The following is a 17,512-nucleotide window of genomic DNA, read 5'->3' as shown; positions in this document are numbered from 1 at the left end:
GCCCACCCAGATTGACCGGTGGCCCACCCAATCAGATTAATAAAAACAATTAACATTTTAAATTTTAATAATAATAATAGTAATGAATTAATAAATAATTTCATTTTAATAGTGTCCTGAGGACATTTATGTACAGTAGCTACGAAAAAAAAATTCTGCACGGGTCGACCACACGCTCTCCGTGCGCGCACTGACTTATACAGTGGCGTAACTTTGTTTTAAAAAGTGGGTGGGACAGGTGGGGTGGGGGTTGCTAATACAATGGTAAATCAGATATATGTAACATTACGATGTCCAGCAATCGATTTTAATAGTAGGCTACATGGGGTTTAATTTGTCGTTTAATGAGATGTAGCCTAATGTTGTCAGTGCAGAGAATTTGTGTGAATAAATACATAGATCCGCCTACTCGACCAACGTGTATCTTAATGGTCCAGTAGTAGAACTTTCGCCAAGCGTATCAGACGTTCTGGATTCTACTCCGCGCTCTTATAGTTTTTTTTTCGTGTAGTTTTTTTCTCTCATCAAAACCGATTATGTTCATCAGTGGTTGTATATCAAGCAGGGACACGTTTGTGTGCAATATGTTTTGTGATTTCACCTGAACGAATAGAGAGTAGGTTATCCGCAACGGATTGAAGCGCGCGTCCGAGTGAAGACAGTGCGGCGTGTGCGCGAGCCACACGAGAAAACACTGTTTCCGCGTCACTGATCGCAGCGGCAACGAGCACTTTGATCACTTGATTTAAAAAACACATTTCAGCGCTAGATCGTCTCTTATTTAAAAAAATGAACGAAATGAATGCTCTGCCAGTTAACTGGAGATGTTTTATTTATTTGTAGAATTGGTGCCTCGAGATGTTTTAAAAAGTGGTGGGGACAATATCGACACTGGCAAAACGTGGTGGGGACATATGTCCCACCCGCAAATTACGCCTATGGACTTAACGTTGTGATAGTCTACATGCGAGTCGCTTGTAATGACAGACAGATGACCTTCAGGTTTAAAGCAGGCGGGAGGGCTGACTGACATGAGTACAAGGCATAGGCCGCGGCCACGCCCAGTCCAGGGTCTCGTCCTGCCGAGACCGCCCGTCCAGGGTCTCGTCCCGCCGAGACCGCCCGTCCTGGGTCTCGTCCCACCGAGACCGCCCTTCCAGAGGCTCGTCCCGCCGAGCCAGAGACTGTTCACGTCAGCCTCGCCGAGCCAGAGACTGTTCACGTCAGCCCCGCCGAGCCAGAGACTGTTCTCCGAATTCCCACCCAGCCTCCCTCTCCCACCTCCTCCCATCTACCACCTCTCAACCCTTCTTCCACCACTGCCTGTCAGCTCCTCCTACCACCTTCAGGGAGGTGGAGTCGCCGTGGGTCTGCCGGCCTACAGCTCCAGCCTGGTCGGTGGATCCCTGGTCTCCACCTCCAACCTCCGCGACCCGAACTCCACCTCAGCCCGATGGTCCATTAATGTCCCCTTGGCTTCTACCTCCCTCAGCTCAACCGTGGCCCATCTGGTCACCAGTTCCGTCAGGCTCCCTCTTCCCCCCGGATCCACCTTGGTCGCTCGTCGACCTTCCCTCACCTCTGGACTGCACTACTCTAGCTACGCCTCGTCCCTTCGCCCCCCCGGCTCCATTGGACTCCTCACTCCCTTCAGTTCCTTCTGGGTCCTCACTCCCTCTGTCTCCACCGTGCCCATCTGTGTCACTGTCTGCACCTCAGTCGCCAGAGCCGGCGGCCCCGCCATGTCCCGCCGGATCCTCGGCGTCGCCTGGACGCGTCGGCTCTCCGGCTCCACCCTGGTCTCCTCTCCCACCTGCTTTGCCCCCGTCAGTCGGCCCCCTGGAGTCGTCAGCCCTGCCTCCTCCACGGCTCCTCCCTCCATCGTCTCCGCCCTGGCCGCCTACACAGCCTGCTCCACCCTGGTCCCTCCTGCCTTCAGTCTGCCCTCACCCGCTCTTCGTCCTCCTCCTGAGTCCTCTCCCTCCGCAGTTAGTCCTTCTACGGCGCGAGGACGCGCTTACCGGGTGGGGGGAGTAATGTCACAGTTGTGTTCTGTTTAGTTTGTTTTCATTGGACTTGTCTGCATGTCATCATGTCACGTGTCTTCTTCACTGTCATTATTAGTTCAGTTGTATCACCTGTGTCTAGTTAATCATCATCTACATCAGTGGTTTTCAAACTGTGGGTCACACAGTGAGAAAAGGTCGGTCGCACAAAGGCACTTAGCTGCAGCTAAATTTACGTTACGATGAGTGAAACAAAACCAGTCCGATTAATGACCAAACGACTATGAGTTTTAGCGCCCGCCAAAGTGTTATTTGATCGCTGAGTAATGTAGATGAACTGCTGCGCTTGTGACAAAGTCACAGTGCATGTTTAACTGAAAGAACGAGCAGAGAGAGTACTCGGTCGCGCGCGCGCACTCTCTCTCTTCGGAGCCAGGCGAAAGTGTAAAAAAGACTTCACCGTCTCCAAACTAAGCGCTGTCCTGCTCTCTCTCCCTCGCACATATTAATCAAAATAAATCGACACGGTGGTAAAAGGTCGGAAGACAAAAGTTTCATGTGGAGCATTCTGAGTTTTTTTTTTCTTCCTCAATTACCGCTGGGTGTGAATTGTGCTAAATAAGTTGTTGCCTTATCTTCTCTGAAAAGCGTCCCAGACATTCAGCTGACATAAAACAACACTTTAATTAAACGAAAAAAAAACTCTCCAGTGATGAAATGTTTTCTGTGTTGACACAAATCTTGGATGTCTATGTCCTAACTGCTGGGATAATCACACAACGCGCACGACATGTCCAATTCGCGAACTAATGACTCCTTTGAACGATTCATTTTAATGAATGGACAACTGATCTTTCCAACAGTGAACTCAGGAGACGTTTGAATCAGTAACACTTTACAATAAAGTTCTATTTATTACATAAATTACATAAAAAGTACAGTTTGCTTACTCAAGCTTAAGCTTTAAAATAAATAAAACGTACTCGGTTACTAACGTAACCTCGGTTCTCTCTAGAAGAGGGAACGAGTACTTGCGTAAGATATCTTACGCTAGGGGAAAACCTCTTTTCCTCAAGATATTGAAGCCAAAAATTATCCTTAATTTTGCAATAATGTAAAACGCATTGCAGCAGCATGCAGACATGGGCGAGACAGCTCGCGCGCCCATTGGCTGCTCTGCGGCAACTGCACCAGCCTATCGATAGAGGCTCCTCATGACGTCAGAACCAATGAGGGCGCTTCGCGCCCATTACGTCATGTCCCGCCAAAATCGGGTGGGGCCAGGGCTATAAATAGGGCCCAGAGAGGCTGGTTTGGTCAGTTTTTCATCGCTGAAGCGAATCAGAACATGACGCATGCACGGCAAGATACGCAAGTACTCGTTCCCTCTTCTAGAGAGAACCGAGGTTACGTTAGTAACCGAGTACGTTCTCTTACGAGAGGTCTCTCGTACTTGCGTAAGATATCTTACGCTAGGGGAACACAATGTAAAACGCCGTGCGTGCTTGAGACATAACACTAAAGTCCCAAGGGCAGGTGCCCGGGGCTCATACAGTGCCTAATCACAAGGGATTCACAGAGAATCCGGGGAGAGGGGCTAAAATAGCATCATTCCTGTAATATGGAGCTCTGATAAGAGCATGTTATATCAAGTGTTCCACACAGCCAGGGCGAACTCGGCCTGGACTGGTAAATATGGGGGACTTACGCACTGCCCACAGAAGTATACAGACGATCCGTGATCGACGCTCTAGCAGTTTCAGCATCCCGAGCCAATAGCATCGGGCGGGCAATACTGAAAAATTAAACCGAGAGCAACCTAGCTTGCAAAGCGGGAACCTCGAGGTTATAAAACCTTATAAATGTAGACGGGGAGGCCCAGCCTGCCGCCATACAGATATCTTGCAAGGCAATCCCACTGGACCAAGCCCACGACGAGGCCATGCCTCTTGTGGAGTGCGCTTTGACACCTATCGGGCATTGCAGGCCCCTGGATGTGTAAGCTAGCGCTATAGCATCAACTATCCATCTGGATAGACTCTGTTTTGACGCAGCTAGTCCCTTAGAACGTCCGCTGAACAAAAACAAAGAGCTGCTCTGTCTGTCTGAAAACAGATGAGCGAGACACATAGGCCCTAACGCCCTGACCGGGCAAAGGAAGCCTGCGTCCCCTTCCTCTTCAGATACCGGCAGGGCCGACAGGGAGATCACCTGTGCCCTAAACGGTGTATTGAGGGATTTAGGAACATATCCGTGCTTTGGTTTGAGTATGACTCTCGAGTCATTCGGCCCAAACTCCATACACGTCGCGCTCACTGAGAGCGCTTGCAAATCCCCTATGCGCTTCACTGAAGCGAGAGCCAGAAGAAACACTGTTTTGAAAGACAAGAGTTTCAGGTCTATTGACTGTATTGGCTCGAATGGGGCACCTTTCATGGCTTCCAGAACCGTGGAAAGGTCCCAAACGGGAACTGAGGGAGGTCTGGGAGGGTTCAGCCTCTTAGCTCCTCTAAGGAAGCGAATGACCAGATCGTTCCTTCCTAATGACTGGCCAAGCGGTGGTTCAGCGAACGCTGCTATGGCCGCCACATAAACTTTGAGCGTGGATGGGGTTCTGCCCTTATCCAGAAGTTCTTGTAAAAAGGAGAGAACCTCCGGCACCCCACAGCGTGAGGGTGAAGTGCCACTCGCTGTACACCAGCTAGTGAACACAGACCATTTTGAGGAATAGAGCCGCCTCATAGATGGAGCTCTAGCCTGCGTGATCGTGTTTAACACTCCCGCTGGGAGGTTAACGGGTACCCGCTGATGGCCCACACATGTAGGGACCAAAGCTCCGGGCGAGGATGCCAGATCGAGCCGTTCGCCTGCGAGAGGAGATCCCTCCTCACCGGTATCGGCCACGGGGCGGTACTCGTCAGCTGCATCAGGACTGGAAACCAGACTTGGTTTGTCCAAAATGGGGCGACGAGTAGCACTGGGCATCCGCTCTCCCTGATTCGCTCTAACACCTGGGGTAGGAGCGTGACAGGGGGAAACGCATAGAGCGGGCAGCGGGGCCAGACGTGAGCCAGCGCATCCCTGCTCTTGGAGAAGAATTCCTGACAATGAGCGTTCTCTTGAGACGCAAATAGGTCTATTTCCGCTCTGCCAAATGTCCTCCATAGCATTTTGACTGTCTGTGGATGTAAAGACCATTCTCCTGTCGGCAGATTGCTACTGGACAGTCTGTCTGGTCCCACATTCAGATGGCCGGGCACATGCGCTGCCCTGAGCGAGCGCAGATTGTGCTGAGCCCAGACCAGGAGGCGTTCCGTCAGCCTGTGAAGGATTCTGGATCTGATACCTCCTTGGTGATTTATATAAGCCACCACTGACATGTTGTCCGAACGGACCAAGACGTGGTGTCTTTTTATCTGGGGACAAAAGTGCCTCAGCGCGTTGTCGACTGCCATCATTTCCAGGCAGTTTATATGCAGAAGCTTTTCCCGTTCCGACCACTGGCCGAATAACGGTCTGCCCTCGAGCAGCGCTCCCCATCCCGAGGTTGAGGCGTCCGTAGACACCACCTTCACACTCGAGGAAGTCCCCAGGCTTACACCTGACCGGTACCAGTCGGTCACTGTCCAAGGTTTCAGAGCTGCGACGCATTTCTGATCGACCTTGAGGCGCGCGAGACCGGAGGTCCAAGCTCTGCGCGGCGCGCGCTTTCAACCAATACTGCAGCGGGCGCATGCGAAGCAGACCCAGCTGAAGCACTGAGGATGCTGAAGCCATGAGACCCAGCATCCTTTGAAACTTTTTGAGCGGGACTAAAGCGCCGTGGCGAAAAATCTCTGTCATGCGCTGAATACTTAGTCTGCGCTGCGGCGACAGCTGTGCTGTCATAGACAGCGAGTCCAGATCTGTGCCCAGAAAAGATATTTTCTGACTGGGAGACAGTGAACTCTTTGCCCAATTGACTGTGAGACCTAAATTCTCGAGGTGATCGAGTAATATGGTCCTGTGTTCTATGAGCTCCGACTGTGATCGAGCTAGAACCAGCCAATCGTCCAAATAATTCAGCACTCGTATGCCTCGGAGCCTGAGGGGTGCGAGCGCTGCATCCATGCACATCGTGAATACGCGAGGTGCCAGGGATAGGCCGAATGGCAGGACTGTGTACTGATATGCCTGGCCCTCGAAGGCGAATCTCAAAAATCGCCTGTGACGTGACGCTATTTGTATTTGAAAATAAGCGTCTTTCAGATCTATCGACATGAACCAGTCCCCTTGGCAAATTTGCGAGAGGATTTTCTTGGTCGTGAGCATTCTGAACCGTCGTTTCAGAAGTGCTTTGTTTAGTCGTCATAGATCTAAAATGGGTCTGAGACCCGCGTCTTTTTTTTTTTTTTTTTGGGTACCAGAAAATATCTGCTGTACATGCCCCCTTCGCTCTGAGCTTGTGATAGGGGTTCTATAGCCCCTTTGCTCAGTAACTTCGCTATTTCGGCCCAAAGTAGGTGTGCTACTTCCTTTTTCACCGTAGTACCGATTCGCGCCGCTTTGCGTTGCGGGCGTTGACCGAACTGTAGCGAATAGCCTCTTTCTATAATGTCTAGCACCCACTTCGAAACCCCGGGTAGCCTTGCCCATGCGTTTGCACGAATGGCTAGGGGTTGAATGCGAAGCGCGCTCTGGTCGCTCAGCGACAGAGGGGCTTCAGTGTGCTGCAACATAAGCGTCGCGCTTATGACATTTGAGGCAGGGGGCGCGCTGATAACAGCGGGCAGATTGCCCGCGCTCGACTCCTCTGCGGTGGTCAACCGAGAGGGGGAGGGCTGGGCGAGTCCCGTAAGACCTGTCACGTCTATGTGTGAATGTGGGCGTGGGATAGCGGGCACATTTACAACACTGAGAGCATTGTCTGCCTGAGCAGAGCGAATGCATGTTGGTTTCGTTTTACAGAAACCTTGAGACATGCAGAACGTAGTGTTTGTGGGCACTGGGCAGTGGGCACATTTACCACATTTAATGCGCAATCGATCTGGGTCGATTTCATGTGCGCGAGCCCTGTGCGACGGGCTGTGTTTCTGTGTAGGAATGAGCACTGGGCAGTGGGCATTTTGTTTATACTCATAACACCATCGGCCGTGGCCGGAACACCAGAAAATACACTCTATGGGATTTATCTGGGTAGCCGTAAAGCGGCGTTTGTGTGCAGGCAAGTGGGCTGTGTCGCCGACTTGTTTACTGCAGAATACACTGGAACAGTCGCATTTACTGGAACTGAACGAGCGAGAAGTTGCCATAGAAACAGAGAGCATCAACATGCTGGCGTTTGTTTGCAGGTGTGCGTGTATTACAATAGACTCGTCCACTGCAATATTGACATTTCCAGAGAAATGTGTGAGAATGGAGGTAGTGACGCACGGAAACCATAGAAACGGTGCTTGGGTGCAGGCGAGCGGGTTGTACAACGCGCTCGTTGGCTGCAAAAATACACATCTGCAGTCGCCTTTTCAGGGAACTGACAGAGCGAGCATTGACGGCCCAAATTTTTTTATAAATTTTTTTGCCGGTAGACCCGGGATCGAACATGGGTCTCTCGCGTGAAAACCTGAGAATCTGCCACTGGGCCACAGGGGAAGACACAAAGAAATTTATATAGCGCGAGTATTATAAGAGAAACCTGTGTTTCTGTGTAGGAATGAGCACTGGGCATTTTGTCTACACTCATAACACCATCGCCCGTGGCCGGAACACCAGAAAATACACACTATGGGATTTATCTGGGTAGCCGTCAAGCGGCGTTTGTGTGCAGGCAAGCGGGCTGTGTCGCCGACTTGTTTACTGCAGAATACACTGGAACAGTCGCATTTACTGGAACTGAACGAGCGAGAAGTTGCCATAGAAACAGAGAGCGTCAACATGCTGGCGTTTGTTTGCAGGCGCGTGCATTACAACAGGCTCGCTCACTGCAGTATGACATTTCCAGTCGCCCGAACTTCAGAGGGGAATGAGAAATAGAATTCGGCCCGGCCGCAGCGGGACATTAACACTCTTTTCTCCTTTCGCCAGTGACGCACGGGAACCATAGAAACGGTGTTTGGGTGCAGGCGAGCGGGTTGTAAAACGCGCTCGTTGGCTGCAAAATGCACATCTGCAGTCGCCTTTCAGGGAACTGACAGAGCAAAGCATTGGAGGCATAATTAATCTGCCGTTAGACCGAGATTCGAACTAACGAATTACTCGAACTAACGAACTAACGATTTCACATCTCTCGTGTGAAAAACCAAAGATTCCGCCACTGAGCCACAGGGGGGAATACAAAGGCTTTCAGATGCACGAGCATATAAGAGCGTCAGCATGTTTTCTTCGGCGTTTGCTTGCCGGCGCTGCAATATTTATATTTCCAGTCGCCTGATCAGGGAACTGAGAAATGTGTGAGAAAATTCAGGTAAGTCCAGCCTCGGCGGGACTAAAACGCAATTTTCTCCTTTCGCTGGTGATTGACGCGTGAATGGGGCGCAGAGGCAGGGTAGCTTTCTTGTACGTAAAGAAAAACTAACCCCGACCGTCCGCTTCCAGCCTCCCCTGTGAACGGCGCATTTTGCGCGGCTCGAACAGAGAAGGTATCATCCTCCAAGCAGGCAAGGCAAGCGGGCGCACCGGCGAGCTTTGCGGGTTGGGGGGGTAAGGGGCGTCTTGAAAAAGACGCCCGGCTCTTTTAGTGCAATGAGAGTGTGTGTCGCGGCGGCGAACACACACACATACACAAAACACAGTAGCAGAGAAAAGGATATGTACGCCGGAAAGCGTCAGCAGAAACGGCGACTGAAGGCGGCGAGATGTCGACCAGCAGCTTCAGATGCACTAATCCCGCTGGGTGCTTGACTCAGACGGCGCGGCTTCCTCTCAGGATCCAGCGATGCGAAGGCCCGCTGAAGAGATGAAAAACTGACCAAACCAGCCTCTCTGGGCCGTATTTATAGCCCTGGCCCCACCCGATTTCGGCGGGACATGACGTAATGGGCGCGAAGCGCCCTCATTGGTTCTGACGTCATGAGGAGCCTCTATCGATAGGCTGGTGCAGTTGCCGCAGAGCAGCCAATGGGCGCGCGAGCTGTCTCGCCCATGTCTGCATGCTGCTGCAATGCGTTTTACATTATTGCAAAATTAAGGATAATTTTTGGCTTCAATATCTTGAGGAAAAGAGGTTTTCCCCTAGCGTAAGATATCTTACGCAAGTACGAGAGACCTCTCGTAAGAGAACCCCTTGTTTTTTTTTGAAAACCATATGACTACATTTTTCCACACAGTGCTATCAAGAATCGATAAGAGAATCGTTAAAGAATCGGATCGATAATCAGAATCGTCAGTGGCATTATTATTATTGATAAAATCTTATCATTTCCCATCCCTATGTGAAGACGGTAAAATTATAATCAAACATTAAAGAACATACATGTTTTTAAAAGTTTTTTTAAGAGTTAAAAGTTTAAAATATTTTGCTAACATGAAGGCTTGTCACTGTCAGTCTTTTTACATCAGTGCAAAACTAGGGAATGCAGATTAAGACCATCAAGCATGCATTGATTAATCCCATTGCATGTAGAAAAAAAAATGTGCGACCAAATCATGCTGGTGCGACCAACTGATAAAGTTGGTAGCACCAGTGCAAGTGGGTCTTGAGATTGATTATACTTGTCTAGGTGGGTCCTAGAACGAAAAAGTTTGGGAACCCCTGATCTACATCACCTGTGTTCAGTTAATCAGTGTTCATCTGTGTTGTATTTAAGTTCCTTCAGATCAGTCAGTCTTTGTCTGTTATCTGTTTTACTTAGTGTGTGAGTATCCTGCCTGCCTGTACCTGTTGGAATTTTGCCATCGCCTTCTTCTACCTGCACCACACCCTGACACCCACCCACACTATTACACAAAAGGTTCATGTGTATATTTAATGACAAATATTCACTTTGGTAAAAAAGTATAAGTATAGCCCCAGTCTCTTTTTACATTTATTTTAATAGTCAAAAAATCTATTTGTTTACCTTGTATATTTTGAAACAAAAATTGTAAGTGGCGAGATAAAGATGTTCAGATTTTGTTTTTTATACACACTGGTATACTTTATATGGAAGCTTGTTTCCGCCACAGAATAAAATAATAATATAAAGTTAATTTTTACCTCACAATTATGACTTTTTTTTCTCACAATTGTGAGTTACCTTGCAACTACACTTTTTATTATTTTTATTACACAGTTTATTACTCAGTCTGAACAAGCTTCCAGCCACTCCAAGCTAAATCTGTCACATACATATGTCACATACTATGTGAATCACCCACTGGAGACACATGGATGATCATTTAGTGAATCAAAGGTCAAATGAGGGAGAAGTGATATACCAGCTGAGCTGAGCCGCTCCAGAATAAATATATTTTGCATTTTTACATGTAACATAATATATATATCTTTTTTAAATAATCTTATTTATGATGGGACTGCAGATTTGAATCGACTTAATTGTGTGTTAATGTTCCACTATTAGGAACAGCCAATACTGAAACCTGAATCTGCCACATGATTTGTGGAGCCTCTTTGGCATCATGCTACTATTTTCACTTGTAACCTCTAAAGAATTCTCCCATAGCGAGGTGCATAAAAATGGTCATTATACACATTATTATATTATGTTATATTATAATATTATTGAATATACAGTATATTGATGGTCCTTGATTATGATTTTTTTTTATTTATATTTAGTTCAGTTAGTGTGTAGTGTTGCTGTTTGAGCATAAACAACATCTGCAAAGTTACGAGGCTAAAAGTTCAATGCAAAGGGAGATATTTTCTTTTACAGAAATTGCTAAGGACTACAACAAACGGCTGGTAGTGTCACGGCTCGTCGGAATGAGAAGAAGAAGATGAGGATGAGGATAATATCAAATGCTTTAATATGCATTTGATGAACACAAACGATGATGAACACAAACGACAGGCAGCTGTGAGGAAGGTGATCATGGTAACAGATTGGTGGCGGGAAACAGACAGGGAAACACAGGTGATGAATGAAAACAACTGAAAGTCTATGAACTGAACATAATGGTGACAGGTAGGGACTACAACGAGCTTCTTCCCGGGTTGGTGACATCACAAAGCCTAAAATTTACATAAACCCTGCCCCGGAAACATGCAACAAAGTGGGTGAGGCCATGTTGGGCTGCTTAGAAGAGGAAGAGTTATTGTCGCTGTTTTTCACACACAGGAAAAAGTTTGTCCTAAGGCTACCGAACTTAGAGAGGGTAACATTTATTTTTAACACTGTTCCTGAACATTATAACCTCAACGTTCGCACAAAAGCTTCTCCTGAAAGACGTATCCATTCCTATTTTGTCGGGACAATCTGTTGTTTATGGATCACAACTTGTAAGTGTGTCTTATTTGTAGTTGTGTTTTCTATTATCAGTTCCAATTATAAACTTTATTGCTATGATAGCTATGATGTAAACGAAGGGCAAAGCTTTGCCCTACTATACTGCAACTAACATTACAGTGAGCAAAAATTATAAAATTATGTTGTGATCGATCACTGTTTGTATTACCATAGTTTTCTGACAAATATGATTAAATGGTGGATAACATCGTATCTATAAGAAAATTACAACAACAAAAATACCACTCTGAAACGTCCTGTGAAATATGTGCTTGCAAAGTCCGGGCTTGAAATCCGTTCAGCACAATCCTCTTGTTCATTAACATTGTCAGGGTCTGAATCAGGCTTGAATTGGTTTGAAATTGAAGCCATCTGACATCTGAGTAGAGCTCGCGGTTATGAATGGGGCATGACATTTCCCGAACACGCGCTAAGTCCTGCCAATCACAACACACTGGGCCAGCTAACCAATCACAGCACATTTCGTATTTCGGAAGGAGGGGCTTCGTCGAAAACGACGCGTTCAACCAGACTGGGGAGAGAGGAGCAGTAATAATGTAAAATATGTGAAAATATGCATTTTTTGAACAATCAAGCATGAAAACATATTACAGTACACACCAAAAACAAAATCAAGACTTCGTTAAAGGGCATATGATCCCTTTAACTAAATGCCATAATGATTTCATTTTACTTGTTAGCGCTGTCTAATCGACTTATTAGAAATCATTCTTATCTCCTCCTCTAAGTTTTATTGCTCTTTAGACACAGAACAAAGATCAAATAATCTTGTGTCTGATCATAAATTGATCAAACATTCATTTACACCAGCGTTCACACAACTATGTGGTTCACTATGAGGGAACTTGGCATCATTTTATTCCTTTTTGCTCTGAACCACAACATTCAGGCACAAACTCAGAAACCAGGTAAGTGTTGTTATTGTAAAATGTAGATAAATAAAACACAAAGGTTAATTAATGAATTTGTTAACAGGGTTTATGTCTGGTTTGATCTTATAATAACTTGTTCTGTTTGTCACTGTGTTTTAGACCAGTCTTATAATAGTATATAATAGTAATAACCCTGTAAACCACTTGGCAGTGGCACATGCAAACTCATTGAAATTGGCAATTGAATGTTTGTGTTTAGGTATGATTGCAAATCAGTAAACAGTACAAACAGAAAGTTAAGCCATTTCTGTAGGCTACAATTAGTCACCTGTTACCCAAGTGTAAAACGCTAGTAATCGTTAAGATTTCCACAAAATTTGAGTGATTTAGTGACCCTTAAAAGTCCACCTGTGCTAAAAAAAATCTAGTTTTTAATGTTGTTTATATTTCTATATGGTGTTTTTAATATGCTTTAAGACAAACCATCTGCAAATTCATAAGTCAACACCATTGCTGAGTATTTTCTCCTTAAAACTGCAGTGAACCAAAGACAGTCTCAAAATCACGGTTTGAAATCGCTGGTGTTTCTGACGTTACAAACTACCTTGTAACCAATCAGGTCAATGAGTGATCGACAATGAATGAATTTCTGAGCTGGTGTGAGTGAGTGGAGGTGGGGCTAATTTGCAATTATGAAACATCAGGATATTACTATTTGTTGAGTCTTGATGAAAAAGCTTTAATAGTTCAAGTTCAAAACTTGATGTAAGATTAAGAATTTGAAAAACTGTGTAAAAAAACAACAACACACAACTGTGTAAGAAAAACTTTACTGGAAAACAACTGGCTGTGATTGCCAGAATAATGATGTAAAAATACAGTAAAATGTAAACAGCTTTACAGAACAACCTGTACATTTTACAGTTTAAAACTTGTAATTTACAAACAATAAATAAATAAACTAGTAAATCCAACAGTCCTTTTCTGCTGAGTAAGCATAACCACACTGCAACTAAAATCTGTTTTGATCCTTTAACATATACTGACAACCACCATAATAACACAGGTGGTAAAGAGAAAGCCACACGACGATTCGAAGTTCATCACAAGATGAGGTAAATACTAATATATAGAAGGTGCAAGCAGTGTCATTTACTCACAAATACAAAACACCATCATGGTAACACTAAAATAATGCAATAAACGTTCATGTAGAAACATAAAACCCTAATTTATGTAACTTATTACAAAACTAATAAGAAGTCAATAATTGTATCCCTTAAAACTCATCTTTGATCACCAAAATGACCAAGTTAAAAGTTTTTTCCTTCAAAAAAATTGCTTGAATGTAACTCGTTACCCTTGTTTAATTTAGTATACACGGTTCTATGAATATGCAAATTAGCCCCGCCTCCACTCACTCACACCAGCTCAGAGATCCCCTCGTTGTCGATCACACGCTGACCTGATTGGTTACAAGTCAGAAACACCAGCGATTTCAAACAGCGATTTTGAGACTGTCTTTGGTTCACTGCAGTTTTAGGGAGAAAATACTCAGCAATGGTGTGGAATTATGAATTTGCACATGGTTTGTCTTAACTCATATTAAAAACACCACATAGATATATAAACAACATTAAAAGCTTGATTTTCACCACAGGGGGACTTTAAATGAAAGACCATCAAATATAGAGTGTCACACAGGGAATGTCAATTTACATGTTTCACTGTACATTATAGTATAGTTTGTATTTTAATTATAAAAATGCCACATTTAAAATTATATGAAATGATATGAAATATCTATTATAGTTTTTAACCATATAGTAAGAGAACAAACTGTTAAGTTTAACCAATTAACAGGAAGCATTTTTACAGTTAAAATCGCAATAATTTCTACAGTGTGAAATTCAGAATTGGGCAAAGTCTCTGTAAAATAGTGATCTGTGACATTGGTTTACGTTGAATATCAAATATTTTGTGTCTATTTGTTAATAGGGGATTTGTGGACACATTTATGTTTTCAGATTTGTGGAGTAAAGTTATAGTTTTTATTTTGAAGTAACTGACAATTAAAAAAAATATATTATTAATAATAAGAATCAAATCAAAAGTCATTTATACATAATAAAAGTGGGGCTTCTTATCCCAGGTGACCAAATTACCCCAGTAGTGGGGTAAGATGGTCTCTTTGAATAATTTTACATTTTGTTCTATAACAACTAAATAAGCAAATGTTCCTATTTATTTCCTATAATAATAGGGTGGATTGCCCTAATGTGGGACATTTTTTGCTTTTCAGACTTTTGTAGAGTATTACGATGTGAAGACCATACATTAAATCCACATCCAATACCTTTTTGGAATCCTCAGGGGGTTTTCTAATCAAATCAAAAGAGAAAATGCAGATAACACATTCATAAAATAAATTATACAGATATCAGTGCTTTTAGTGCCTAATTGTCTGAGAAAATGTGCAGCTTCCTAATGTGGGACAGTCATTTGCCTAATGTGGGACACTGTAAAGTCTATGTTAAAAGGTCTAAACTGGTGCACCTTCATTCATGAATAATAGTAAAACGTCCTCAATAAGTAATTCTGTCTATTTCTTTAATTCTTTATTTTTATGTTCAGTCATTTTACCATTTGCAATGTTGTTCCTGTCATAAAACCAAGGTTTAAGATGAACGTTGGACAATTGAGTATCATCAAGCAAATAAAACAACATTATGGTTTTGCATGCATGAATTTATTATTAACTTATTATTATGAATGTATTTATTATGAACTCGTGAAGTAGCCTATATTTAAAGGTAAATATATAAAATGTTGCATAGGCTTATTACAATATATCAAACAACAACAGATGAAAAAAACAGCAGATAACAAATGGCCTGCAGAAGTTAATAAGTCATGAACTCGTGAAGTAGCCTATAGGCTATTTAAAGGTAAATATATAAAATGTTGCATAGGCCTATTACAATATATCAAACAACAACAGATGAAAAAACACACACACAAACACAGCACACACACACACACAACCTTCAAACCGCAGTAAAAATGTCCCTCAAACCGCAGTATAAATGTCCCTTGCCCTTAAATATCTGTAGTAATAAAGTATTTTAATACTGCAAAAGATCACTAAGAACATGTAAATAACCATTACTGCTGCATAAACCATGCTTCACCACACATTCTTGACTGGCATGTAGCTTTACAATTGTCCCACATTAGGCTAATCATACAGTCCCACATTAGGACACTACCTGTCCTAAAGTGGGACAATAGAAAAATTTATTAAAAAACAAATATATAGCTTAAATATATACTATGCTATACTATTTTTTAATGAACAAACATTTTATAAACACGTTAAGATAAAAAGCAGCATGATTATTTTGATAATGATTAATTTATACCCTTAACACTAATTTGGTCAAAATTGTATGTCACTGACCTTCTTGCAGCTTTCACAGCAAGTACTTCCTGTTTGATGATTGCCCCGCCCTAATTTATGACTGGACAGGTCAAAGGTTATATGATTTTGTTCACATGACACTACAGCTTTGGCTTTCCCATAGTTTCAGTGACATTCATTAGTTTGGGGAAGAGCCACACCCACTGGAGCTTAGGTGTCCCACATTAGGCAGTGTCCCACATTAGGGCAATCCACCCCTACATTGGATCATGCATCATCATCCATGCTAAACTTAATCTAAAGTAAATGCACATTGTTCTTAAGGGGGGCATCTTACCCCATGTTACCCTACTTTATCCTGAAAAACAGTAAAAATTACACACAAAAAAAATTAAATTTCCGATAAAAAAATGGACAAATTGAAAATAAAACATGGGCAATCAAAAAACATATCTATAGAGATGATTGTGGTGTCATTTCTGTAGTTGTGTGGACTGACTAGTCAAAAATAACATTCAAGATACAAAACTCATTCTCTTGATATCATTTCCATGGATGATTTGAACTTTGGCATGTAGGATGTATAGTGTAGATTTTACAACATTTTAATTGAGGACCTCGGACAGAGAATACAGTACAAATCACTCTCCTTTTTCATTTTTCTCCAAATCTAGAGGCCTGCAGTCTGAAACCAGATGAAGGAACGGGTACATCTGATCCTCTGGTTTATATGTACTACGATGAAGAAAAAGACAGTTGTTTTCCATTCCGGTACAAAGGGGAGGGTGGAAATGCAAACCGTTTCATTATAGAGAAGCAGTGCATGAGAAACTGTTCTCACAGAGCTGAAGAGCTGTTCCCTAGAGACGGTAATCTTTCTACTCACATTCGTCTGCAATAATGCAACATACAATCTTTTTGCATGAAACAGATTTTCATTTAGGCTACTCTTAACATCTTTGACTTAAGAAAATACTGCCACCCTGTGGTTTTTATTTTTTATTTTTTGCAGAACGCAAAGCTTGCCATCTTCCAAAAGAACCTGGGCAATGTTTAGGTCACTATCTGCGGTATTACTACAGTCCTGAACATCACACATGCACGACTTTCTACTGGACCGGATGTGTGGGAAACGGAAACCGATTCCTCAATTTTGACTGGTGCAATGCCACGTGTTTCAATGCAGCAGGTACGTGTGGTATGACATTAAACTTATAATAGTGATTTTACCCAGAGATCTATATGCAAAAAAACATAATTAATGTAAATTTGTTTGATTAGATCAAGGCCACGAGGACTCAGGTGAATCAGGTGTAGCCTATCAGTTGGTAATGTGAAACTTCAATATGATATTTTCAACTCATTCAACTCATTTATCCACCGATATTAATTCAGTTAATCCATTATCCCATCAGGAATTATCTGGGGTGTTGCACTTGGTCTTATTGGTGTCATTATTTTCACTGTGGTGATCGTCTTTGCTGTCAAGAAGAAGTCTTCCCACAGACAGGTGTCATATGAGCAGTGCAAAACAAGTCAACCATTTTACATAAACTTGTCAATATACACCCATTAATGTCCAATCAATTATGTCTTCTGCTATATCTGTAAGTGAACTTATTTCAAATTCTGCAAAACAATAAAGTTTAATTTGACGCTATAAGCCATAAGTCTCTGTAATCAAGTTATTTGAAAGAAATCATACAGTGAATCTACAGTAACATTAGCGTTGTCCCCTCCTCAACATTTATTGCTCTTATCTCAAGGAAG

General features: G+C 43.4%; 1 protein-coding gene across 1 annotated transcript; it reads left to right on the top strand.

The window, feature by feature from the left end:
• Window positions 1-12,249: 12,249 nt before the first annotated feature.
• Window positions 12,250-17,422, top strand: LOC309490269 (kunitz-type serine protease inhibitor A-like). Its single transcript, XM_082159351.1, has 5 exons — window positions 12,250-12,357; window positions 16,417-16,611; window positions 16,755-16,931; window positions 17,024-17,070; window positions 17,158-17,422. Exons 1-5 carry the CDS (start codon window positions 12,273-12,275, stop codon window positions 17,212-17,214), a joined length of 561 nt encoding a protein of 186 aa, XP_082015477.1. The 5' UTR covers window positions 12,250-12,272; the 3' UTR covers window positions 17,215-17,422.
• The last annotated feature ends 90 nt before the right edge of the window (window positions 17,423-17,512 follow it).

The sequence above is a fragment of the Leuciscus leuciscus genome, assembly GCF_965113295.1.
Source record: "Leuciscus leuciscus genome assembly, chromosome: 25".
Classification (NCBI taxonomy): domain Eukaryota; kingdom Metazoa; phylum Chordata; class Actinopteri; order Cypriniformes; family Leuciscidae; genus Leuciscus; species Leuciscus leuciscus.
Note: the sequence above shows the minus strand (reverse complement) of the source record. Positions and strands in the feature narration are given on the sequence as shown.

Excerpts from the sequence above, each read along its gene's own strand:
- LOC309490269 (XM_082159351.1), top strand. The coding sequence starts at position 12,273 with ATGTGGTTCACTATGAGGGAACTTGGCATCATTTTATTCCTTTTTGCT. Across the intron at positions 16,932-17,023 it reads CACGTGTTTCAATGCAGCAG|ATCAAGGCCACGAGGACTCA; the intron begins GTACGTGTGGTA and ends TTGTTTGATTAG. Across the intron at positions 17,071-17,157 it reads CAGGTGTAGCCTATCAGTTG|GAATTATCTGGGGTGTTGCA; the intron begins GTAATGTGAAAC and ends TTATCCCATCAG.